The sequence below is a fragment of the Kryptolebias marmoratus genome, linkage group LG18, assembly GCF_001649575.2.
Source record: "Kryptolebias marmoratus isolate JLee-2015 linkage group LG18, ASM164957v2, whole genome shotgun sequence".
In the NCBI taxonomy this organism is placed as follows: domain Eukaryota; kingdom Metazoa; phylum Chordata; class Actinopteri; order Cyprinodontiformes; family Rivulidae; genus Kryptolebias; species Kryptolebias marmoratus.
This window is the reverse complement of record NC_051447.1, coordinates 9,321,899-9,348,759: the sequence shown is the minus strand read 5'-3', so window position 1 is coordinate 9,348,759 and position 26,861 is coordinate 9,321,899. Positions and strand designations below refer to the sequence as shown.

The 26,861-nt window shown below is 41.1% G+C and overlaps 2 protein-coding genes across 5 annotated transcripts in view; both read right to left on the bottom strand.

Moving 5' to 3' along the window:
* si:dkey-97m3.1 (fatty acyl-CoA reductase 1) overlaps positions 1–6,898 on the bottom strand; it is a 45,787-nt gene extending 38,889 nt beyond the window's left edge. The window contains exon 1 of the mRNA XM_017411633.3: positions 6,695–6,898. Coding sequence (XP_017267122.1) covers positions 6,695–6,703 — 9 coding nt within the window. The 5' untranslated portion in view covers positions 6,704–6,898. The remainder of the gene's footprint in view (positions 1–6,694) is intronic.
* Positions 6,899–9,547: 2,649 nt separating this feature from the next.
* magi2a (membrane associated guanylate kinase, WW and PDZ domain containing 2a) overlaps positions 9,548–26,861 on the bottom strand; it is a 229,187-nt gene continuing 211,873 nt past the window's right edge. For 3 of the 4 annotated variants that reach the window (XM_037981176.1, XM_017411601.3, XM_017411604.3), the window contains 4 exons: positions 26,228–26,453; positions 25,145–25,297; positions 20,415–20,553; positions 9,548–14,990 (listed from right to left, as the gene is read on the bottom strand). In XM_037981176.1, the coding sequence (XP_037837104.1) occupies positions 14,326–14,990; positions 20,415–20,553; positions 25,145–25,297; positions 26,228–26,453 (1,183 nt within the window). In that variant the 3' untranslated portion in view covers positions 9,548–14,325. Of the gene's footprint in view, positions 14,991–19,090; positions 19,180–20,414; positions 20,554–25,144; positions 25,298–26,227; positions 26,454–26,861 lie in introns of all 4 variants that reach the window. The other variant, XM_017411611.3, reaches the window with a different exon arrangement.

The window sequence follows — 26,861 nt, the reverse complement described above, 5'->3', positions numbered from 1 at the left end:
GTTTGAGTTTTGGTGTTTGCTTCAGAGATATGCTCAGGCCTGTACTCACGAATCAAACTAAAACCGTCACAAAGGACTCAGTCAGGAGAGCTCGTCACTCCTTGGAGCCACAAAATACAGGCGTACAACAGACCCACAACGCCCTGCTTTTATCTTGGTTTGTATGAGTGATTGGATCATTTCTGGAAGAGTAGCTTGGGGCACTTACAGAGCAGAGGACGGATTGTCTATCGTCGTGCATTTGACTCATTATCAGGCGAATCAGAACGAAGCTGACTTCTGACGCCGGAAATGAGTCACGCCTCCTGAACCAGTTCACTTCATCACAAAAAGCACTTTTGCTACCATTTAGGGAAAAAAAACTAAACAAAACCAAACAAAAATCCTTGTGAGAAGATGTAACAGAAGATGACAGGATCATCAGCCTGTTGAAACACAAGATAAACTGGACAGATTACCTTGTTCTGGCTGCATTCTTACAGTAACTAAGTGCTTCATGCGTCGCAGGAAAGTAATGCAGGGAGTGGCCGCATTCATCAAAACTCTGCTAGGATAACCTGGAGAAGGCATTTGTGATAAGGTCGAGCTTGTTTCTGTTTGACTAAATCGTTAAGCAAATGGACATGTTATAAATTTATGTCCAGAAACAATAAAGTATTTTTTTTGGGGGGGAGGACTATGAATATTTTCGTCTGCCAGCCATTCCACCCCTACATAGGACGCTGGGCATTCATCCAAACAAAGAAAAAAAAAAAAAGATTCAGCCAGTCAGTTCAGGCCACCCTGTTACAGACCAGACAAACATCAGTCTATATAATCCCCACAGGCTTGTTTTGGTTCACTCTCATAAAAAAGCAACTTGAGCAACCCTTTGACAACAATCTCAAGCAGCCCGTCAGTCAAGTCGATCAGTTCCAGCTTCACCTGATGGAAAATCTTGTTGTTTTTGTTTTTCTTCTAAAGGTGAAAGACGGGACACTCATTTGACGAGCTGGATAAACAGCCGAGGCAGATGCTCAAGCGTGAAACGAGGAAGACTGCACTCAGGTAAATGTGCTGATAATGCTACTAAAGAGACACAAAAGCAGTCCAAAACACCTAAGGCTACATCCACATGGGAACAGCGTTTTGTCAATACACAACATTTTGGTGTTTCAGTCTTGTGTCCACACAGAAACAATAAAAAATAAATCTTGAAATGCCACCGTTTGTGTAGGCAGCCAAAATGCAACCTTTTAAAAATGACATCATAGTCCCAGCTCCTACCTAACCTATGATTCCAACTGTGACAGACATAATACCAATAATGACATTTGTGAATTTACGCTACAGATGCCAATTAGTCAAGTACAGCAAACCCTTTGTTAACTATATAATTTTAATGAGTAGACAAGGCTAACAAACAATAACAACACATTGAATAAAGCAGAGCAAAACCTCATTGTTACACCAAATTATCTAATCACTTTATTGAACAGTCTCTGGACACCAGGCCTAAAAAGTGTCCATTATGTCCACATATTTGGACTGTCATAACTCCCTGTCAATACTTCCTGAACTTTTGTGGTCCTGTAGTTTAACCTGACACAAAGCAGAAGTTCACTTTGCCTTCAGTCCACAAATAAATTCCCCCTGTATTCGCCATCCTTGTGTAGCATTCAGAAGAAGACAAGGAAGGGCGCTAACCTTTCATTAACTGATCGCATAATGAAGCACTGGTTAAAGCGGGGGCACCGGGTCGGTTCATTGACCAGTAACAGATTGATTATAACTTATAGGAATTCAGCCATTAGATTACTTAATCTACTCATCCTTCTCATTCTCAGAACTCGTCACAGGAAGCTCATCATAATATTTATACCCAATAAGAAGGAAACTGAATTTTGTCTTTAAAGGTTTTATTGCAAAAATAACTAAATCAGATACCAATAAACAAGACAGCACTACCAAAATAAGACTAACACTAAGGATTTGGGGAATCATTTGCTAAGGAATAACTGGAGTTTTGAGTAGGATTCAACAAAACAATAAAGTAACATTTAACCCTTTAATGAGCTGAAATAAGACTTGTCAGAAACAAATAGTTTCTCATTGAATATTTGTACAGAAATAATGACTGGTATTCATTTCTCATATTTCAAAAGGGTTTCACAATCACACAAACACAAATCATGTTTTTATACGAGTCTAGAAGAATGCGTAAATATTCTGTCCCTAGTGATTAGACCTCCAGGGATACATGTGTCCAAACCATACCAAGAATCGCTCAGGGCAGAACGACTTTGAGAGAAAAATCGAGCTCAGAGGACTTGAAGACTGTTTTTTAAAAATTCTTGGCAGTGTTACAGCGCCACATACAGGCTTGGCATAGTTGCGACAGCATTTTGGGTAGTATTTGTGTGTACAAAGTCGTTTCCAGACATGGTGCTGTGTTTACAAGGACATCTTTAGAAACTAAAAGTAAAAAGAACAATATGGAAATACAGCGTTTCTGTGTGGACAAAGCCTAAATCATTACCACATTACATACAGACGTCTGTCGTCACGTTAAGCAATGAGTAAATATGTCCCAACTTACAAAGAGCTTTCTGGGAAAAGCTAGGATTGCTCATCTTCTTATAGCCCTTTTCTGGTGATTAAGACTCCGCTGACGTATTCAACATGTGTTTAGACAGGCATGGACAGAAATACAACCCAGTGTGGATCTACCTGTGTGGCGAGCAGCATTCCTTCTCAAAGCCTCTTTTTAAGTACCCTGCTGGAAGGTGGGGTTGGACTTCCACCACGCCTCATCATCCTTCCTGGGGAAATGCCAGCAGGCTGCGGTTTCTCATAGTATTTTTTAAATTTTACTTTTATATGTAATCGTGATCTGTCCCTCATTGTATCGTGTTTGTGGAGAAACAGCCTCAACGGTAGATTTGTGTAAGTGAAAGAGTTGCAACATCCACACGCAACAAGAGTTTTTTCCTTCCTCAAAGCAAGCCACAGACGTGCAAGGATAAACTGAGAAGCTGGGGAAGGAAATAAACACAGGGAGGTCCAATCTGAGAGGACAAAAAAAAGGGCTTTCAGTAAAAATTAGACTGAAAATATAAAACCTTCCAATCCCTCTTTTAAGATGTTTACAGACACAGTTCAGACTCTTTTCTTTAAAATGTTTTAGTAGGTTTTGCTTTTTGTGTCTCCTAATTCTACTCCCAACTCTTACTTAATACTAAAAATGTATAAATCTGAATTCTCAGGGGGTTTTTTTTGTCAGAGTTTTAGGGTGCTTTTTATACCCAACTACTTCGGTCAGGACTTAATTTTCACTGTCATCTAAACCTGAACTCTGCCTACAGATGACCATCCAAACTAAACTTCCAATCCTTCGTTATTTGATTATAAAACATGTGTTATTGGGATCAAACTGCACCATGTTGTTTTTTAAATTATTCATTGTTTCATGATATAAATGGTCAAATAAGACCATTGGTGGTGGAACAACCATTACAATGACACCAAAATTAATGTTATCACTTTTTAATTAGCAATAAAATAGACAATCATTAAACTCAAATAACAGATGCCAATATATTTACAAAACAATATTAAACATAAGGAAGTCATTTTTGGTATATTATGTAAACAAAAAAATTTGCGACAGTCTTGATTTTTGCATAAGTTTGAAACTTTCAAAAGTAAAAACATTTCCTACATTTGAATTAATTATGCAGATTTATGGACTTAATTGGAATTTTAAAAAGGCTACAAATGTAGGGAAAGGAAATATCTTTAAGGGAGCTCAGACTTCCTGTACCCTACCTGTAGTTTAACACCTGTAATTTTATGTTGCCGTCACTGGCACCAATAAATCGATACTTTCCACATTTCCTTGCAGTGACACGCAGGTAACGGGGAGCTCGGTGCTCGACGTCGTCACAAACTTCCCCCTCTGGATATAATCAGGCTGAGGGCCCACAGAAACCACAGACAGATAAGGTGGAGCGAGGTGAACCGGACTAATTTACATCTCTTTCAGGTTTCTGACTGAAACTTGAAGTTTCACTGTTGGTTCTAAGCTTTACAACAAACTCGGAAGAATCTAAACCAAACCAGATAGAGTTGGTTTCTAAATAACAATAGTAAAACGGTTAAAAGGAGAAGGAGGAGCAGGGATCGTCTCCGCCATCTCCTCCCTGCTCCTGGTTCCTTCCTCCTCATTTATCCTCACAACCTACAGCTTTAGCACCGAATGCTGACTCAAACCGACAGTTCTCCCATGAGAAACGGACGACTAAAAAGGCGCAAAGACACCCCAACACTTCAATAAGGCCGCCTGTGAAGAAAAGGCAAAGTTTACAGCTGCATGGCGTGCGACTTTGCGTTTGCATCTTGGCAACTTTTAATTAAACACCTACGCAAAGATTCTCCGCGTTCGTTCAGTCGTTTGCGTTGGACGGTCTCTGAGCGGAGGGTCAGAACCGACGCTGGTCCAACTGGAAACGCTGGGGTTTTTCCACACAACAAAGACTTCGCCTCCTGTTTTTTTTTTTTGTCCCCTTCACCGTTTCATCCTATTGTCGCTGGCATGTAAAGAGGACGTCAGAATGCGCAGACACTACGACTGAATGGATGCCAGCAGCTCTCTGCAATCTCGCCACAAAAACCCCAGTAACCCTATCTTCCATTCCAGTCTGACAGTCCATTTAACTCTGAACAAATCAAAGTTTTTTTGTTTTTTTTTATTACATATGAGGATCTCTGGAGGGGGGGGGGGAGTTCTCCCCCGTTTACCCTGAGCAATCTCTTAAACTAATAAATGAATTTCCACAGATTTTTGTGTAGACAGGATGACGTTGGGGACTAGCCGACCTATTTAAAATGACATTTCTTAGGAACCCTTTGAATAGAATAGAAAGGAAATGCATTCATGTGTGCCGCCTTAAGGGTTGCTTTACTTTCTTCTCAAGCACTGATCTATGGTTTGTATGTGGAGCTAATTTTGGTAAAGAATAACGTCTGACAAGTAAATATTACAATACCTGCACTACTGAAGAGTATTTAGTGTGTCCCAGTGTTGATGTGATATTAAACCGAACCTGTTGCATTCTCTGCAGAGACAAATTCAACTTTTGCTCAGCTTTTTGCAACAGGTCGTGTGGTTTATAGGGCGAAAAATCACTCCTTTAATGTCCCGCCACGGTCCAAACTGAATCATATGAATCTACTGTGCATGTCTTCGATTAAAGAGGACAAAATGGTGCGGCCATGCCACAGATGTCGGTGGCGTTCAATGCGGCTCCCTCCTGATGACACAGACGATGAAGAAAGGCACATCCTTTCAGAGGAAGCATGCCGTCACACTCCTTGCCCCAGACCACAAGATGCTTTGCTCAACCGAAGATAGATTTAAAAGGAAGTAACAGCCCCGACCATGCCGTTCTCCACCATGCGCTCGTTGTGCTAGAATACTTCCCTGTGGAATTAGACATCTCAGGGTTTAAAGGTTTATGCAGAAGTTGCACATGACAGCATGCAAGGCCAAGTTCAAACTCGACAGCATGGCTGCAGAGAGACAGAGAGAATGAGAGTGTTTTGAAATGACTGAATTCGCACTGATGTTTGACACGTGGCGCCCTTTTAAGCAAGCAAAGAGGCATGTCCTGATGTGAGCATAAGTGGCTGGCCGTGCTTTTAAACGCGGGATGGCCGACTTGTGAGAGCCTCATCTGGGCTTCCCATCTTTCAAGTCGCCCCCCAAGCGGCTCCACCGGAATACGAAGAAAAAACAACAACAACACAGAGGCCATTTCTGTGTCTAGGAGGCTGTGTACACAAAGTTATCATCGTTTTTGACATATCAAAAACATTTAAGAGATTGAGGTTTTTACAAATCCGTGCTGACCCTCTCCGTTCGTCAAAACCCTGTTGTTGCACCCCACGTCCGGTAGTTGTTTTCAAAATAAAAGCGTCCGTGCCTACTACCCTCTACTTCAATTATCACATCTTTTCAATAACTCATAAATTACTATTTAATCTGCTTAATTTTCTAATGAAAGACTACTCACAGGTTTCAAGACATACCAGGTAAACTGACAAGCTTCCTAATCGCTTGATGTGGTCAAACATACAGGAAAGCGGTTTATAATAAAAGTTTTAATGGAACATCCGGCTTGCTGATCAACTTATACGTCAGAGTTAAGATTAGAAGTGTTTGAAATTGGCCGAAGGTCGTCAAACCGCAACTAATTTCTATAAAACCAAAAAACATTACTATGAAAGGCACCGTCGCCGCTTCCGGTCTTGTCGGCGTTAACGGCCGCTAGCCTTCCGCGGCTGCTCCACGCGCGGACTGCAGCTTCCTTCAGCTGTCCCGCCGCCCTGCCACCGAAGGCGGCCGCAGCCTCATGCCGACCCTGCGCGCACGCAGCCTCGAAACGCGGCTGCCCTCCGCTTATTAAGTTACGCTAAACTGACCACACAGAAACCGATAAATTCACCAGCGCGCGGGGACGTTTCCAACGCCTCCAGCCCCCCGAGGGGGCTGTTGCGTGCTGATGCTCGGGCTCAGCGAGTCTCAGTCTCGCGGCTGAAACCGAACCAAGCAATGATGCTCCGGCTCTTAAAAAAACCCCAAAACCGTTATTTATTTATCTTAACCACGCCGAGACCCAAACTCGGAGGAAAACAAACGGAATTCGCCTCTTACCGTTGACATGTATTAAAGCTGGCGGGTCCTTCCTCCGCGCGCCGCGGTGCTGCAGCCTCCACCCACCGACCGCCTCTCACAGACCGCCGGGAGACTTCCAGTGAAGAGCGCCCGGCTCTGCCCGTCTGCCTACCTGCCTACCTGCCTACCTGCCTACCTGCCTACCTGCCTGCCTGTCTGTCTGTCTGCAGCGTGTGGACAGACAGCTCCGCGAACACGAGCGTCTAAGTGGGAAGGGCGTGTCATCTGGTCCGTGTCTCCGCCCCCTCGTCCGTCGGGACGTGTTGTCCTTTAAGCCGAGCTAAATGTCATTCAGAAACATCAGCAAGCGGCGTTATCGCCCGCCACGAAAAAAGGCGGACGATAATGTATTTTATTTTTTACATTTTTTGGCCAGGTCGTGTCTGTTAGCAAAATATCTCACGTACCACTGAACGGATTTTAATGAAACTCGCAGAAAGCAATCATCGGATGGGCTTTTATAACTCATTAACTTCTGGAGTCAATACCATTCAAGATGGCTGCCACAGCCAGCTGACCTTAATAAACGCAAACATGGCTACAACTCAGTCAATTTGACAGATATCGGCTTCTAATTTGGTGTGGTAGTAGCCGAGACTGATCCCCAACACATATTTAGAGCGCTAACAAATTGCGCCACATTTTCATTAAAAATGTCAATAATTATTTGGAGTCAATTGTGTCTGTTTGTTAGCAAAATATCTCCTGACCCTCTGGACAGATTTTAATAAAACTTACAGGAAATAATCTTTTTTTGTTTCTAGGGATTAGCTTTTGAAGCCAGCCCGATTCAAGATGGCCGCTATAGATAACTGACTTTAGGAAACACAGAAATGGCTCTAATTCAGTCAACGTTACAGATATTGAGCTAGTTTTTGGTTTTGGTTGTAGCTGAGAGTCATTCACGACACATACTCCAAGTGCTGCTCATTCTGCAACATGTTTGCTCAAAACTGTAGCATTTCCTGTTGCAGTTAACGCTGTTTGTCTGTTAGCAAAATATCTCACCAACCACCAGACAGATTTGCATGAAATCTTCACAAAGTAATGACTGAATGCACATCTACAACTGATTAACTTTTGGAGTCAGTCCAATTCAAGATGGCTGACACAGCTAACTGGCTATGGGAAGCACAAAAAATGCTATAATTCGGTCAGTTTTACAGATACTGAGCTAATTTTTGGTGTGGTAGTAGCTGAGAGTCATTCTCAACACATACTTGCCATATGATGTTGCACATAATGACGTTTTTTAAGGTTTGACCAAATGGACTTAAACATATAGTGATCTTAGAATGCTAGGCCTTTAGTTATTATATATTTCAGCATGTGCCAGACACCAAAATAGTTGTTCAATCTCTCCTTTTTGGGCATCAGAATGAATTCTTCTTATTGATACACTAATTATTGGTTTCCTTTCACTTAAGTGTAATTGATCTGATCAAGCAGGAGTCAAACAGCAGCATATTCAGCCCTGCGGCTCAGTAACTCCACCAATCATGCAGTTTTGTTTACAAACCTCAGCCTAAATTCTTGACTGGGAGGCTTTTGCGTTTCGCCGGCTGTGAAGCAACAACGATGCGATCAGCAAAATATTTTTTTCCTTTCAGAGGTCTGAGGGGAAACGCAGCTCTGCACACGGCAGAACAGGTTCAGCAGACCTCAGACTCTGTGTCTTAGGGTCAGGATATTTGTTGGGTAGCTTCATTGTGGAACACCTGAAGTCAAACCAAGGTAAAAAAAAAAACAACAACAACATGGATGCACAAAGAGGCACGCTGCACTCTGGGATTTGACCCACAAACCTCAACGTGGCCCTAACAGGATTTGCTGTTTGCTCATTGTTGCAGGACTGGTCTCACTTAAAAAAAAAAAAAGCACAAAGCCTCTCTGTGCAAGCCCTTTACAGCAGGTAGTCCCTTTTTATTGTGTTACAGGTAATAATAAACAAACTGCAAAAATGGTGGATTCTCACATTTTACCTAAACAATATTCATTAAAAAAATGACTCCTGATAGATAGTTTGACATTTAGAAGTTTAGAAAGATCACACCACACCCGATGACAAAAAAAATCCTATAGCATTTGAAAAAAAGAGGAAGTGTTTGACTAATAACTTTACATAAGACCAACAATTATGAGACCAGAGCGCCAACAAATACAGCCCTGGTCTATACTGACCTCTAGTGGGGAGGTTAGAGAACTGCACCCAAGAGAGACTGCGGGGAAAATAGCTGATTTTCTTTTTCAGTTTATTAAAATAAAACAAAGAACCTCTAAATTTATAATTGCTTATTTTTTTTGCATAAAATAAAAATAAAATATATTATCTATTATCACGAAAATGGTTTTAGAAACTGTGTGCAAAGTAAAATCTAGGGTTACAGGCGCCCCCCTGTGGCTAAAAGTAGGAACTACATGAAATACAAAAGCAGGATTTAGTTTTTTTGACCTCTTTTCTGAGACTTGGTCAGAAATATACAAAATATGCCCACTATCTTATCTTATACATATATATATATATATATATGTGTTTTTTTCCTCTAATTCTGTCAAATTTGTGTGACAGCCACAGATCCGGCAATTGATACTTGCACAGCTAATCTAAGATTGTCTTCAAGCACGTCAGGAGAGTGCAGCCACCTTCTTTGAGCCTACTCCATAATGCAAGTTTTTGTGTTTCCTAAATTCAGCTGACTGTGATGGCCATCTTAAACTAGGATGGTTTTAAAAAAAATTTTTCACAAGTAATCTGATCTGCTCATCAAGATGTATGAAAGCCTGTGTCCCAGACAGACGAGCGGAAGAAAAACCACACAGCAGCAGGCCCTGAACGCATCTTTCATGTTGTGTCAAGATTGTTTTATTTTGACAGCGTTTCAGAATATAATACAGGTAAACAAGGTTTCTGCAAAAGTTAATATATCCGTAGTGTTGCATTTCATAAAAATAGATGCTCAGTTACAGTCTTTGTGACCATGGATCAATAACACACGTCTATACAGTTTTAACAAGCTGCTGGAACACAACACAGTGATGCGGGGCTGCTCCGAGGCTGATGTTGGAACGCACAAACGCTGCACGGCTACAATGAAAAAAAGGTTTGATTTCCTCAGAAATCTGCTCACAGTTTGGCTCGATGGAGGCAGCTCAGACGTGGAAAGATGTGCAAACATGTAAAAGGAGCATTCTGAACAAACTGCATAAGCTTTATGCTTGAGGCCTTTTTTTTATTGCAGATGAAGAGCTGATGAGTTTTTTCCTTTTTCCCTCTCACACACAATCAATATCTCAAGCCTTCTGGGCTGGATTGTGTTTTAAAGTCAGCCTGATTAAATACTGTGTAATTATGGATTTAGAGTGGCGGCTCCTTTTAAAGTACTTAAGTACTTTTCTCAGAAGGGGAAGGAAGCTTTGTTTGGGGCACCAATTACCATTAGCAAGAAAGTGCTTTGAGACGTTTAGACCCAAAAACTGACAATTGGCTAAACTCCTCCCCTGAGCAGCTGATAAATCACATTTTAAAAAGGTATTTGTTGCAATAATATCATGAAGACCTGTCCAAAAAAAAAATTAAAAAAATCATGAAGTCAAAGAAAATCTATTTAATTTCTTCTCATAAAAGGTACCACGTATTTTAATTTTTTTTTTACCTTTGAAAACAGGTCAACAATGGCGACATTCACAGAAGAGCCATTTAGAATAGAGAGAAGTCTGGCGTTTTTGATGTGTTGATACGCATTTATACTCTGGTTGGTTGAATAAAGTATACAGATAAAAGTGCTTTGTTTAGATTGAGTACCTACCTCCATTTCAAAACTGCAGCTCAATATATCTGGGAAAACTACGCTTTCATACTTCATTTCATATAAACATGGCACAAAAAATACAGACATTTGTGTTGGATTGATTATTTCTTTGTTTTAATAAGTCTTACACTGTTGGAAAGCCTGTGTTTTTTCCACCATGCAGCAGTGTGTGAGCTGGTGAATAGGTTGTTGTGGCTGTATATGGTTCGTCCACATGCTACTGAGGCCTGTTAAATTTACAATACGCCTTGTTTGATCAAGTTATTTGGCACTGGCAGAGAAGATTTAGCCCAACCCACATAGTCAACTCTGCTGCTCATCCCACAAATGCATTTTTTGCTAACTGAAGTGGCACCATTTTGGGGAAATAAACATGCTCTTCAACAGTGTAAGAGTTATTGCAGAGAAGCATTGTTACAACAAAGAAATAAACACATTTGTCCTTAATTGTTGTGCTAAGTTTAGTTTGCAATGAGCACCTTTAATAGCTGGAAATAAACTTTGGATTTTTGCTCATGTTTTCAGTTACATATTGGTAAAACTCAAAACAAGCAAGAACAAAAGTGTGAAAAAAACCACCCCCAAACATTTGTTTATCTGCTCTGACGTGAGCTGCATTCACGCTGACTAATTTACTACCAAACACATAGAAGGGGTTTGTTTTTAACACCGAAACCATAACAACATTTGAGGAAAAAATAGGCAGAAAACTCAGCAGAAAAAAATCAAAATATATAAAAAAAGGAAAGAAAAAGCATCAAAGCAGCTGAGAAGCTGGTGTCTGAAATGTTCTGTTTTTTTTAGTTTTGGGGATGATTGTTGTTGTGGTTTCTGTTACGATGCTTTGGATTTTATTTTTTAGTCTTGGGCGTGTTCCTTTTCAGTCAGCCAAGTGATAATCCGTCTGACTGTCGGCTGGAGGAGGGGTCACTTTAAATCAGGCAGGACATGTCGGCGCCGTCTGCTCACGGCTGAAAACTTTCAAAGTGCAAAATCCCAGAAATGGCCACCTGTTTACCACAGAGAGTGTAACTTATCGTACTGAGCTGCTTCACTGGCTTCATTCATCACGCTGGCAGTGAAACGGTTTAGGTTTGAGTTGGTCAAAGTGAACATGAGTCCGTTTACCTGGCTGACGGGCCCCTTGAAATGGAGCGCTAAACTCTGCCCACCCGGAGACCCGCTTTGTCAGCCGGGCTGCAAATGATGTGCAGCCAAGTGTTTCCTTGAGCACAACAGTTTTTATTTTTGTTGTCTAAATTTTGTTTCTCTCGCTTTGTGAAATGTGCTGTTTTGTTTTGTATTTTTGGCTCCGTTTCTTTTTGTCTAACACTGGTGTATACATGATATGAAACTCAAAGGCAACTGAATGTCTTTTGTTTTTTTAATTTTCTAAGACATTTTGCTTCTCGTTCATGGAGCTTTCTCGGTTCCAAACTGAAAGATAGAAATTTCCAAGCTAATGGATTAAACTTGCTAGCATAGTTTTGTCTTTTCTGATTTGGAAAAAACAGGGGATGTTTATAATTCTGTAGAACTTTTTTTCTCTTTTTTGTCTTCTTTTGCATTTCGGGTCCACAGTAGATTTGGAAACCTTATCCTAAAACCCCTTTTCTTCCCCCTTATGTAGCACTGAATAGATGTATGAAACAGGAAGCTGCTGACATTAAGGGTCCACCTTTTCCCAGTGTGGCTGCTCTTGTTTCGGGGATGAACTTCTGTAGCTCACCTGGCGGAGGCTGCAGTCCTGGGTCCTCCTCCTGGCTCTAAAAACAGTCTCTCTTGTCTACACCTCACCGGAGCTCTGTAGTAAGCAAGCAGCGTAGCTGTACAAGTGGTCACATGTTAGACGGTTGTATAAAAATATGCAAAATAAGAGCATAACCTTCAAAGACAGCCTGCCTTAAAATGAATCTGTCAGTGAGCTTTGGCACAAATATGCAGGTCTTAACATCACACGACGCAGACAGAGTCACTTACAACTCATCAAACTCAGCCGCTGCGACACGTGCGGCCTCTTCCCACGACACGGACGGACACCCGGCGCCCCTTTGAACAATGCGACTCGGTGTCAGGTTTTGCTAATTCGATTTGGTGCAAAGCTCTGCCATGTGCTGACATTTGATAAGTGATTCTTCAGGGAAATTAACGGTGTCGAACTCCATTAAAAGAAAAGGATGAAATGTGTCACAACCCAAAGTGAACCATTTGCTCAAATTAAAAGACCCCTGCTAACGAGCTATTTGACACAAGCTTGTGAAATAAATTATATATTTCGCTATATTACACTTTAAAATACAGTTTATTGTTCGTTTTTTTATAGAGTTGGTGTTGTATAGCAGCCTGTTCCGAACTCTCCAAGAACAACCCCAATTCCAAAAAAAGGTTGGGACGTTGTGTAAAATGTAAACAGGATGTAAGGATTTGCAAATCTCAAACATCTTTTATTCACAACGGAACATAGTAAAGACGGCAAATGTTTAAACTAAGAAAATGTACCATTTCTAGGGAAAATAAATGAAGTAATTTTGAATTTGATGGCAGCAACACATCTTAAAAAAAAGTTACAGGGTCATGTTTATACTATAAATACTTTTCTGTATTGACTGTGCCTTTTCAGACGTGAAGGCTGGCCATGCCATCAGCACTAATGCACCCCCATACCATCAGAGAGGCAGGATTTTGAACTGTGCGCAGATTACAAGCTGCATGGTTCGTTAATAAAACAGTTTTCCTCTTTACCTCAGTCCATTTTAAATGACTCTGGCTCAGAGAAGACGGCTGTTTCTAGATGTTGCTGCCATGAAATTCAAAATTACCTTTTTTTACCCCGCTAAAAAAGTTATAATTTCATAGTTTGAACATTTGATATGTTCACCGTGTTCCACTCGGAATAATAATGGGTGTGTGAGATTTTCAAATCATTGCATTCTGTTTTTATTTACATTTTATACATCTCAACTTTTTTAGGAACTGGGGTTGTAGTTAAACCTTTGACATAAAATCCAGACTGTCAGTCTAAGGCACGCTTCCTTTCTGTTGCTGTCATGCAAGTTTCTTCACTCAGCATCCTACTGGACACCGCTGTCACAGATTTGTTTTTTTTTTGTTTGTTTTTTTTAAGCACAAAAATGACAAAAAAACAAAAAAAAAATGCAGACACTTCAAGCTGATGGTTCTGGTTCACATAGTGCCGCTTTGCTCGTAAAATCTCAGCTTATCTATAAAGTTCTTCACTGTGAAGATGATCTTATTTACACAGTTTTTGCCACATATTTCTATTTATTCTATCTATAGTCATGTCTTTGATTATTTTCGATGGACTGAAGCCCACACTGTCTCTGTTAAGGCAAAGCTCTGCTGATGGGTGGATTTCATCTCTGCTTCATTCACTCATCCAAAAACAGGCAAACCAGCTTCAAAACATTCCACTTCAGAAAATAGACTCCACTGTGCACATTACATATAATATTTAAAAAAAAAGATAATATTCAAAGCCTGCTTTCTGTCCAGCTCAGCTTGGTGAGAACTCAAAACAGACGTTTCCAAAATTCCTTCCTTTCAAAGAAAATCCCTGCTGCGCTACAAAAAGTTTCTACGTTCTTCTCCTTAAAGTGGATGATTTTCCAGTACTTAAGGTGGTGGGTGTAAAATATATATATTTATATATATTTTAGAATAATTTAAAATACAGTATTATAAATAAAACTTTATAAACACGTGGTCCAGATCACCTCTGCTGTCTGAGGGAGGCAGGGAGGGGGATGTTAGGGCCACTGTTTCCTGCTTGGAGCTGTGCTGTTATCTGCTGAGTGTGGTGGACGCGCCCGTGCGCAGCGCGCTCGGCAGCTTGTCTGACCCGGGGATCTTCCACGGCCCAGGGGAGACCGTGGCCTTCCTCCCTGCTGCGGTGCCGCCGCTCTTGCTGGGCCGGCTCTCCCCCGGGCCGCCGTCCGGCTCTCGGAGCCTGGATTTACCCTGCTTCCCGTCGCTCCAGCACTCGCCGGCGTTCCTGCTGGTTCCATTGGCGTGCTGGGTCTTGGAGCTGCTGGGAGAGTGAGCGCAGTCCCTGCTGTCCCCGGCGGTCCTCTCCTTGGACCTTCCTCTGGAGCTCCTGAAAGCTCCGGGCTCGCCACTCTGCCCCTCTTTGCCCCCTTCTCCATCAGCGGGGGGCTGCTGCACCCTGTGCCCCTGATGGGTGGACCTGCCACCCTCCTTCTTGGCTCTGCTGCTCCCTCCGCCTGGAGCCACTCTCCTCGCCTGGCTGATGGGATCTCGGATTAGCAGCTCGGGTCTCTGGGGGCTCTTGCCATCTCGAGGGACATCCTGAGGAGGCAGATGAGGAAGGTCGGGGGCCGAGGCCAAATGAGATGAAGGCGATGGCGTGGAGAAGCTATCGATGAGAGGGGCTACTTCCGACAGGCTTGGGGAGGCTGAAGGGCGACCATCCCATGGGGAGGCATTGTCTGGAACAGAGATTTGAACATTTAAGCAACAGTAAAACCTCACAGACACACATGCAGCACACCACTGCACCACCAAACATTAAATATTAGGAAACCACCTTTTGTGCCACAGTTTTAAACTAAGATCTTCATGTGTTGAGAAACAAAGAAGCCATTTTGGTAAAAACGTGAAAATAATGTTAGGTGCAATCTGTGAATGTCTCATCAAATGTCATCTTAAAGTATCTTTGTGTTGACTAAGGTTGCTTAACTGTGGCGGCCATCTTGAACCAGGTTGGCTCCAAAAGTTACTAAGTCGTAGATGGATCCAGTGATAACTTTCTGAGAGCTCTGTTAGAATCCGTGCAGTGGTTTGTGGACAAACGATCACGCACATGTGGTCAAAAGCATTATCGCCCAGTGTTTGCCTCGCACAGTAATCAATCCTGTTCTACAAGCTGGAAGCATTACCATCAGAGCAGCGCCATTAACCTACTTCCGAATGCGTCACAGAGCAACTCCACTTTTAGACAACATCAATCTGCCTCCCACAGCTCTCTTTAAGGCCCGGGCCAATCAAAAAGCCTGGCGGAAAATCGAAAACCGACTTAATGAAATGGATGGGGTGCCTAACGGGGCCGTACGTCAGCGAGGCCGAGCGCGCCGCCACTCGCAGCAGCGGATCCCCGACGCCTTCCTCTAAGACCCTCCACTCTCACGGACCGTTAGCTCCGGTTTCTGCACCGGCGACCCTCGCTCCCTCGGCCATCAGTCACGTTCAGCGGTCTGGGCAGGGGGCAGAGGCTCGGCTCGCTGTTATAGCACCACAAGGCCCAATTATAAGAAGATTTTCACACGGCAAAGAGCACATTAGATGAAAGAGTAACCAGAAAAATGAGCGTTTTAGCGACAGTATTCCTTGTAGAATGAAGCATTTACAGTGTGCTCCTGGAAAACCTGCTTTTATCAGCATGAAAACTATATGCGAGCTGCACAAACGCTCATTAAACGACAGGGACGGAGGAAAAGTGGCTGATTGGGAGCTGCAACAACTCGCTGAAATCACCGCAATTTACACTGTATCATCTTTTTTAACCAAGTGCAAATATTGTCCAACTTCAGCCTGTGTTTACCCACCTCTTAAGCTGCTAAGTACACACTACAGACGCTCACCAGCTAGGTGATCATTTTGTCTGGGAGTTTTAGAGCCAAGCAAACAGCCTGCGGAGAGGTTTCAGATATTCTCTGAGCCAGGTTTTAACTCGAGTGTGAAAACAGGAAAATGCTTACTGGATGTGTTCCTGGTGTTTTTAGGAGCGCTAAGGATGAGATATTTTGGGGTTTGCTGCATGTTTTTGCATGCGTTCTTGTGTGTGTGTGTGTGTGTGTGTGTGAGAGAGAGAGAGAGGCTGTGTCAGTCTGAGAAATTAAATGTTGGCCTAAGCTTTTTTACTGTACGGCAATAAACCACCATCAATCATTCTTTAGCTGTTGTTTTCCTGTTTTTCATTTGTCTAATTTACCTAATCCAAACACTTCATATTTTAAAACATTCAGCTCATTGAGGAGATGGGTGCTGTGACTTTTAAACTTGTCAAAATATTTATTTTGTAAGTATTTTGCCCATTAAAATACATTATTATCTGTTCAATTTCTTCAAAAACATTGTTCTCTTTGAAAACTGCTTCAACACTTTCTCTGTTTTTGCCTTCTTATGCTGCTTTTACTTTTTTAGCTACTGTTCTGCTACTTTTAGATATAAGCTAGCATTTGGCTTTTTCAGCTTTATGCTTGCGTTCTGCTTCTTTTAGCTTCATCGACGTAGTTTCAGCTTCCTCAGCAAATTTCAGCAAAGTCATTCAGCACTCAGCGGTCATGCTGCATTTTCACAGGAAATGCAATTTCTCCAATTTGTTTTTAAACATTTATTTTTATTTTTTTGTGACTTTTTGCAAGGCAAACAACTTGTGGACTTGTTGTTCTCAGAAGCAGGTGCTGCAGGAACCTGTGGAAACTAAACGGCTGCAGGTGGACGCAAAATAAAATGCCCGAAAAACCACTTTTCTAAGTTCTTCCTTGTGCATTTATCCACTTGCAGTTATAAATCTCCGCAGATCCAAATCTCCTGCTTCATGAATGTGACTAATGCCCACACACTGTTTATATCACGGCTTGTGCAATTTAAGCAGCCAAATTAAGCATCTTTTACTAATGATGACTTTGTGTGAAACCACAGGAGAACGCAGGATATCATCATAATTCATTCTAAAATTAAAATAAAATGAGTTAAATCTAATTTAACCATGATTTATGCATCATAACAGCCTCGCAGAGCTCAGTTGTGAGGCAATTTTATACTTTCTGTGGGAAAAAACAAAACAAAAAAACCTGAAATGTTAGAATTTTGTGTCCTGATGAAAAACCTGTTCAGATGAAGCCTGAATCTTCCTCTCCTCTCTGACCATATGGACAGAACGATACAAGGTGAGCAATAATGTTATTGTGCGTGCATTTAAGTATTAGCAAAATATCTCATGAACCACTTGACAGACTTTAATGAAACTGGATGTGCATCTAAAACTCATTAACATTTGAAGTCAACCACATTAAAAATAGCCCCCACAGCTAATCAAGTTTAGCCAACACACTGATACTGATCTAAAATCTGGAGTTAGCAGCTGAAAATCAGCAGAAGCACAAACTTTGAGGGCTAACAGATAATTCAAGATTTTATAATATTGGGTGAGATTATGCATAACATTTTCAAGGTTCAACCAAAACGACTCTAACGCTGCCCTTTCTCAAAACTTTGGAATTAAAAGCGGTGGGCGACGTGCATTCCTTCAAAGAATGCTAGACCTTTTACTCATTGTTTTTTTTACTTCATTCTGGTGTGAATTTAATAAAAGTACATAGTTTGGAACGTGCGTTCCTCATAAGTCAAACTTTGAAGGCTTTGATAAATGCGTTCAGTCCTAATGTTACACAGAAGCACATAAAGAGATAGTTCGGATCTTTTTAAGTGGGGGTTATGAACAATTGTTCCCAACTTTTCCACCACTTCAAAAGATCTGAACTGCAAGGCCACGCACATACGGGCGCGAAAATTCACAAATCCACGGATATATCAAGTTTTTTTTTTTCTTTTTTCTGTGCTTTATTTTACACATCGCTGTTCTTAAAAAATAAACTCAGTCCAGAAAACTGACTTCCGCCTTTTTAACATTAGTATGCAAATGTTTTAAACAGCCAAATTAATCACAGCACTTGATTTACATAACCTTCCAGTATGTAAATGAAGGGCCCGCAGCAGACTGCTGATGAAATGCTGAATCAAACCCACACAGACCAGAACTTGAGAACTTGTGGCGTAAAATGCTGCTTTTACTTCTCAGCTGCAGGGCGGGGGGTAAAAAAAACACAACCTCTCTGAGGACTGAGCACTGTGTCATTAGGCTGACCACAATAAAAAACCCTTGTCTGCATATTTCAGGGCTACAGGATAACCTGAAGGCATCGTAGAGTTGGCATGTCACGGGTCTACTCCTACGTTTCAAGGCCGGAGGACATCAAATATAAGCCAAATGACGATAAATAAGAGTCAGCCCAGAGTGTGACGGCTAAAAAGGCTTTTTTCAAATGCGAAGAAAAGCAAACATCATGCTGATACAGGAGCCACATGAGCGAGTATTTATTACCAACAGCATCGCACAAATAAAATTCCCCTTTTGGGCTTGATTCGTGCTGCGCAGTGATTTTTTTTTTTTCACCGGGCGAATAATCTGCTACGATATTTAACGTTCCTCTCCAGCTGACTCAGGCTGAATGCTCATATTGGTATATTTTTGGGGGCCTGCAGGAAGCCGTTGGAGGTTGATTTATGGTTCAAGCAGAACGTGAGTTATGCTCCCTAATTTTATAAAACTCCTGCAGCTTGGTTGATTATTCCACAATGGAAAAAAAAAAAACGGGTTTGTTTATTTGCAGCAAAATAAGGTGTTCAAGTTATTCTGATAGGCAACATTATCCTAAAGAGGTGGTTACACAAACAACACTACAAAACAGCACAGCACAGAAAGCCAGGGTTAAATGATGAGAAAAACAGTGGTGTGGTAACAAACCGTGTCTTTAGAGTGGCCCATTAGGAGGAAATAGGGGGAGCCATGCTTGTCACTTTTCATGCACATGGAGAGACTGGAAGATACCATTCCTATAGAAGGGGAAGTAACAACCTAGACCAATCAATTAGTGATAGATCACTGAAATGGACAGAAGATAAACTAGTGTTAGTCAAGAAGAGACAAACAGTTAGCTTGTTTTAAAAGCACAATTTAGTAAATTATATGACAACCCCAAATCCGCCCAAAATTTGACACGATGTATAAAATGTAAATAAAAAAATGAATGCAATGATTTGCAAATCTCAAACCCATATTTTATTCACAATGGAACACAGTAAACAAATCAAATATTTAAACTAAGAAAGCGCAGCTTTTTAAAAAAAAAAAAAAAAGAGGTAATTTTGAATTTGATGGCAGCGACACATTTCAGAAAAGTTGGGACACTGTCATGTTTCCGTCTGTGAAGCTTCCCCCTCTTCTTTAACAACAGTCCATAAACATCTTGGACCTGAGGAGAGCAGGTTTTGGAGGGAATGCTGTCCCATTCTTGTCTGATGAAGGATTCTAGTCTTTGCTGGATTTTTTGTTTCATGATGCACCAAATGTTTGCTGTTGGGGAGAGGTCTGGACTGCAGGCAGGTCAGCTCAGCACCTGGACTCTTTTACTAAGAAGCCATGTTGTTGGAATGGATGCAGTCTGAGGTTTAGTGTTGGACATCCATGAAAAAAGGGGCACCTATACGAGAACATATGTTGTTCTAGAACCTGTATATACTTTGCTGCATTGATGGTGCCTTTGCTGCCAATGCCATAGGCACTAATGAACTCTCTAAAAATGCTCTTTTTATACCCAGTCCTCTTACTGACCTGTTGCCAATTAACCTAATTAGATACAAAATGCTCTTCCAGCTGTTTCCTATTCCTACTACTTTCTTTAACAGCCCTTTGTTGCCCCTGTCCCAACTTTTTAGAGATGTGTTGCTGCCATCTAATTCAAAGTTAGATTATTTTTCCCTGAAATGGCACAATTTCTTAGTTTCAGCATTATGTTTACTATGTTCCATTGTGAATAAATAAGGGTTTGTGAGATTTGCAAATAACTGAATTCTGTTCTCATTTACATTTTACACATCGCCTCAACTTTTTTTCGAAAATGGAGTTGTACTAGAGTATAAAGACAGAAGGTACATAATGGATATAAATGCATGCCAGACTATTTTATTAAAGAGATACTGCAGCAAGTAAGATTACACAGTAAAAGTGTTAAGAAAGAAATGATTCTGAACAGGTAATTTACTGCTGAACGTAACGTTTAGACGCTCACCGTACTCTGGGACCTGCCCTGTTCCCCTCTTCAGCAGGAGGCGAACTCGTCTGCCTCCCGACTTGATGAGCTCGATAGCCCTGGCGTGGGTCATGTCCCGAGTGCTCTCCCCGTTGATCTCAATGATTTGGTCTCCGACCTGCGTGTTGTTGAGCACGAGGCAGAAAAGAAAAAGAGTGTTAATAATCAGCTGGAGAGAAAAAAACAAAAAACATTTCAGCTGCAGCAGTGAAGAAAGATGCTGCTTTTTTATTGAAACTAAGTAGTTACTGTGGAAAATAGAGACAGCTATGAGCTGAAAATGTATTTTTAGTTTATTAAAAAGACATTCCTGCGAGTAAGAACTTAGACTGCAGACTTACTGCAGGGACCAGAGACTAAACAGATTAATATTTCACTGCCTGAAATAACCTTCATTACGATCCATTTGTGTTTATTTGGGCACTTTTACTTTTTCAACCTGACTACTTTGCACAAAAAGAGAAACACAAGTAAGACATTTTTGTTATTACCAGCCACAGCTTTTTATATAACAAATACTTTTTTAGTGTAGTTTTTTTAAAAGAATTATTTAGTTTTATTCATTATTGACAATAAAGAGACGAGTAGGAAAGACAGTGGAGCTACAATCAAAACGGGAGAGAAAAACACTGGATTTGTCTCGCTTTGAAGGCTTTATAAGTGAATGGAAGCACATCTCTGCATTCACTTGAAACAAAGGACAATCACTTCTAGAAGAATGCTCAGGAAAAAGGAAAAGAGCTACCAAAATATGCAAAATACAAATTATTAAGACCTCGTTTTAGCAAATTCTTAAATTGATCACTTTCCTTTAATCCATCTTTCGTCTAGCAGATGTGTCCAATCCTGGTCCTGGGGGGTCACTATCCTGCAGGTTTTAGATGTTTACCTGCTCTTCAGCAGATCTTCAAGTTCTCCAGAAGCCTGTTAATCCACTCTTCCATTAAAATCAAGTGTGTCACAGAGGGAAACGCCTAAAACATGCAGGATAGAGGCCCTCCAGGACCAGGATTGGACACCACCGGTCTAGTGCGCACCTCTGCCTCTCCAGGCTTTCCACCTGCTCCTTACTCTCCTACAGATCACAGTCTGCAAACACCAATCCACGGCAACTCCTGCCACTTTCTTGTATGCATTTTACCAAAGTAAAGGCAAGCTGTTTGAGTCGCATGGTTCTGAAATCATCTGCAGTCACCTAAACGTGTAATGCTAGGATTTAAAGACTACGTTAGCTAAAGGAAAGCTATACAGCAATCTTTTTGAGCACATAGTGCTTTAAAATGCAAGTTGCATATTTTAACTTCTGCACACATTTATGCAGCACTTTTAAAAGTCAAGTTTTTAATTCTGCAGAATCTATTTTTAGGCACAAACTTCAGGCCAATGAGTGAAACCTACTGAGTTCAGATCAGGACTGAAGCTGCGTTTATAGATTTTGGAGCATCAATAAAGCTCTTTGACCGGTAACTGTGAGGCATGTGGAGAAAGCTAATTAGAAGAGCTAATGTGCCCTGTTCCGGTGTACATCGAGGACATCGTGACAAAAAGCAGAGCAAAATAACTCACATAAACAGTGTGGCTCTTTTTATATCACTTCACCCCGATTAAAAAACAAAATCCGTCACAATTGAAACACCTGCAGCAGCACCAGTTCAGTTAGCAGCCAACATAAATATCACCTGGACTGTTTTTTTCTGTAATTCACATGAGAACGAGTTAAATAAAAGTCCCTTCTCGGGCCTTCGAGAGATGGCTCCGAGGCTGACTAATGGGGAGGATTCATGAGGAACAAGACAAAACGAGGCGCACAATTACGCTAACAAATGGAGAAGTCCTCCGGTAATCGTCGGGGCAATTTGAAGTCAGGATTGGACTGCAGTCAGGAGAGAGAAAGTGAGGGGGAAGCAGGGTGGTGGGGGGGGGGGACATTAGGTGTCATTACAGTGGTCTGAAGAGAGGTGGAAGAGGTGGAGGGGCAAGACAATTTGCTCATTTATTCTGACCTCCAAACAGCAGAGCAGATTTTCAATCTTCATCTTCAATAAAAAAGGGAAATAAAACCTGAATGGACAGCGTGTGATCAGAGAGCGGGACGTGGGAATGAAGAGGGAGTCGTCTCTATTAGACTCCCTGCCGACAAACGACTCACGTTCACTGAAGAGCTAAAGGGTTAAGAATCCGCTGAAATGTGATCTGCAATAATAAATCGCTTTACACAATCTTCTTTAAGCAAGATTCTTTAAGCATCCTTAAAAAAAAACACTTGTTAAAAAGTGCAAAACCTCCGTTGCTGGTTAGATTGGGAATTTGTAATAAAAATCCTAATTTTAAAAGCATTTTAAAGCGGAAAGGTCTTAAAATGTCAGTGCAGGGAGTCAAATCAGTGGAGGTTTTTTTTGGTTACTGTAAGTCTTAAAGCACCACTCAAATCTGAAGTGACAGCCATGTTACAATGGCTTTTACCCATAATCACATTTACTACAGTGAAATGCAGATGGATTCCAGCAGGAAGGCTGGGAGTGGGATCAAAGGGTTCGCTCGTTCTCAGAAATGTTCGAGATCCCGATGCGGAATTCACCACAACCTGCACTGCTCTCTGGCTATTTCATCTGCGACAAATCAGGACTCAGTAGAAAGAAAAAAGAAACATTTGCATTTGTTGTCCTGTTTTCAGTAAAAGGTTATCAACTTAAAAAAAAAAGAAATGAAATGATTTGCGGATCAATGAAAATCAAAGTCTCTCAGATAAAATGCTTAAACTGAGATATTGTTTCAGGCATGTCAGTTTCTTTTATTACAGAGCAGTTTGCTAAACTAAGAAAACCCCCATTTTGCACATGTTGCTCTTAAACCTTCTCATAGTTTGGAAAAAGGTTTAAACCACCCTTAATTTCTTTATAATTCGCATCCAAGGATCCAAACTTTGATGTAATCTTTTAAAGCAGTCTGGATCAATAGTTCTCCAGACTTTCTAAAGATTTTTTGAAGTCTTTCTTTGGCTTTCAGATGCTTTTTCACTCGTTTTCTGTCCAGTTAATCTGCCTGACAGCATATTGTGCAGTTAGCGCTGAAAACATTGCGGGGAAACAAACAAGTGGGGGAAAGGAGCAGATGTGTCGGGCCCATCTACAGTAGATTAACACTATCTGGAAGCCATGTCTTCAATCATCTACTGTATGATTGTTACTCGCTAAAGGATTTTTTTGGGAATACTTAACGAGTGTTTAAAACAACAACAAAATATTTGAACTTATCTACTTTTTGGGGTTTTGTCCCAATCAACAACGGCAGTGAATTCATCACCTGCTTTTGGTCTCATTGTGAAACACACTGCAACAGTTCTGGTGCCGCTCAGACTGAAAAAGGGATTCTTAAACCACTACCGCTCCCACCGTTAGATTATTCAGTAACTTTGCAGTCTTCGCAGTCACATATATGAGAGCATCATCTGCAAACATTTGGCAGTGAACATGGTGACAACTTTCACGCACACAGGCAAAAAAAAGGCAGAGGGAGTTTAGTTTTGAAAGGTCAATTTCACGCCATTAACTTTGACTCATTGTTCCCTTTTTTAAAATAAGAACTGAACCATTTAAGAGCTTTTGGAGAGAATTTTACCTCGAGTTTAAGAAGGAGCATCTCATGGTTTGGAGTCAAGAACCTTTTATAGGTCTAAGAATACTGGGCTGACTACATTACCCCCCCTCGATCTACAGATTTTTAAATATTTTCTACAAATAAACAGATAGCTAATTCTGTTGAATAAGCAAAACTGAAACTGCTTTTAACTCCACTATTTAGCCAGGAGGACATCCATAATTTCAGAGACTTTGGAATATTTCTGCGTCTTGTTTGTCTTCGCACGGCAGACTTTAATTTGCATTTGTGGATTCCTATTTGTACACCGTTTTAGTTCTGTTTTTACATCATACACATTTCCACTCGTGGTCGTATTTCAGAGCAGCTTATATGCTTGAATATAAGTAGCAGCCCTGAGGGATTCCTCCTCCTCCCTCCTTTTCCTCGTGCTTCTGGGCTCACTGGACTGGACTGACTACAACACTGTCCAGGAGGGAGAGTAATACCTCCCTCAGGGGCATTTTGCACACATTATCTTTGACAGGTTCATTACAGATAAGAAATGTAGAGCATACTCAGGCTATCAGCCCCAAACACAAAGGTCGTTAAAGATGCAAGAAAAGGAAGAAGAAAGCAGAGGGGAGTGACAAATACAGGAAAAAAAAAAAAGCTGCTGTGGAGGTTGTAATTTATTTTGGTGTACAGAGCAGTGATGGAGCTTGACAAGTGGAGTCAAGGGCTTTATTTCAAGTATTTGTTGTTACATCATTATAAATTCAGAGAATGTGTGCGCTTCTTTGATGCTTCAGCCACTAGAGCTAAAGGGAGGAGCAGCTGTGCAAACATTTAGGAGCAATTTAAGTCATTTTTTTATCTAACTAACTGTGAGCCATGTTACATGCAGGGAAGAGATGAGTTTTTAGAATCGTGGGAGGAGATTTCTGAGCCTCCTAATGACAAAATGACAAACGCAATCTTAAGTTGTTGCTACGAGGGGAGAAAAGTTGTTGCTGAAACCATTGCACAATTATAGTGAGCGACTGCCATGTAATCCAGGACGATAGGACGCAGCTTAACCTTTAAAGAGAGGGCGCAAAAGCTTTGGCAAAAAGAAAAAGAAGACTTTATACCCTCATCCTCCCGTTGCGGATGGCTGGTCCGTCCTCGGCGAGTCGCAGGACAAACAGGTCCATTTTGTACTCCCAGCCTCCTCGGATGCTAAAGCCGAAGCCTTTCACACTCTTCTCCAGCTCCACCGTGAAGAAGTCGAAGTCTTGCGAAAGCTGACACAGACACAGATCAAACCTGATTAGATTCTGCGATATGTGAGGAGCAAACAATCCAACCAAGGTGTGTAGGAAAGGCTTCAAAAGGTCAGTATTGGAGCTGATAAGGCAACAAAACAGAATAAAAACGTCTGGTATCACACATGACTCTTTGTTGCTTTTACACCAGCTTAAAAAGAAAACATGCCATAGATATGGACATTTAGGGCTCATTCAGTACTCTTAACAGTTAAATCAGCTGATAGAGGATAATTAGCCAAAATCAGCTCATCCACAGATGCATTTATTTTGTTTTTATCGTAAGTAAATAACATAATGAGGCGATGCAAAAATCAGAACGATTTAATTGAAGCAATTAATCATCAAAATCCCTACTGAACAATTTATTCAGCAAAAAGCATGAATGTGATTATTTTTAAATTGGAATTCAGCAGCTTAAAGAGTCTTGCTCAGTGTGTACCACAGTCAGTGATCATGAAAGGTGTCATTTGGCCAAAAATGAAACAGTTTTCTTCAAAATGCCAAAATTCTCTTTTGGTTTTTATGCTAAATCTTGAAGGAATCATAGCTTTTAAGGAGGTTTTGCTCTGTTAAATCTGTTTAATAATGTTTCTTGTTTTGTGGTTTTGAGCCTGGCAGAAAGCAAATGACACCATCTGCAGCTAGTGGGGGAAAAAATGAGTAAAAGTGACCAATCTAAGGTTTTAGAACCAAACGAAATGATAAAAAATTAGGTCTAAAGATCAACAGATGGGTGACAAATCTCTAAGCTTTCTCCTTTACATTATTTATTGTGATTTGACACACAAAATGTGCATCTATAAAGAATCTTTATTGCCATATTCAGTGTAAAGAGTTCCAAATCAACCTACTTTAACTAAGTTTGTCAAGGGATGAGCCTCTTTTTGCAGCAGGAAACATGCTTACTTGAACCGGAGGCATTCTGTAGTCTGGGATGGCAAACTGCCTGGCATCGGTGGCTAACTGTCTGTAGTCGAGCAGCGGCGGGTGTCTGTAGTCCAGCGTGGGGGGCTGCCTGTAGTCCGCCACCGGAGGGTGCCGATAATCCACCGGAGGCTGCCGGTAATCTGTGAAAGGAGGCTGTCGGATGTCTGGTTTCACGTCCTGCCTCGCCTTCACCTCAGACCTGTAACTAACAGACAAACCAGGCTGAAAGGAGACAGAATGGACCAGCTTGTTTTAGTCTGACAACCAGTAAGTTTAAGTTAAAGCAGGACAACTCGGCTCAGAAATCCCATTAAATGTTAATTAGAAAAACAGTCTTCTCAGAGGCTGATGCTGACTACAAAAGATGTGGATATTGTGTAAAGCAGGGGGAAAAGACAATGACACTGAAGGTTTTGGACTCTAGTTCTTGGTAAAATATTCAACAGACCTCTGTAAAGCTGCAGTACACGTACTGTAAATTATTCAGCAGTCCATAAGAGATAAGTGATGTTACACAACAAAATGGGGAAAAAGAAAGTGAATGCTGAACAGAGAGAGATTACAAAGAAAAGATAATGTTGGCAAAAGGAGGTAAAAAATAGACAAAGTATAA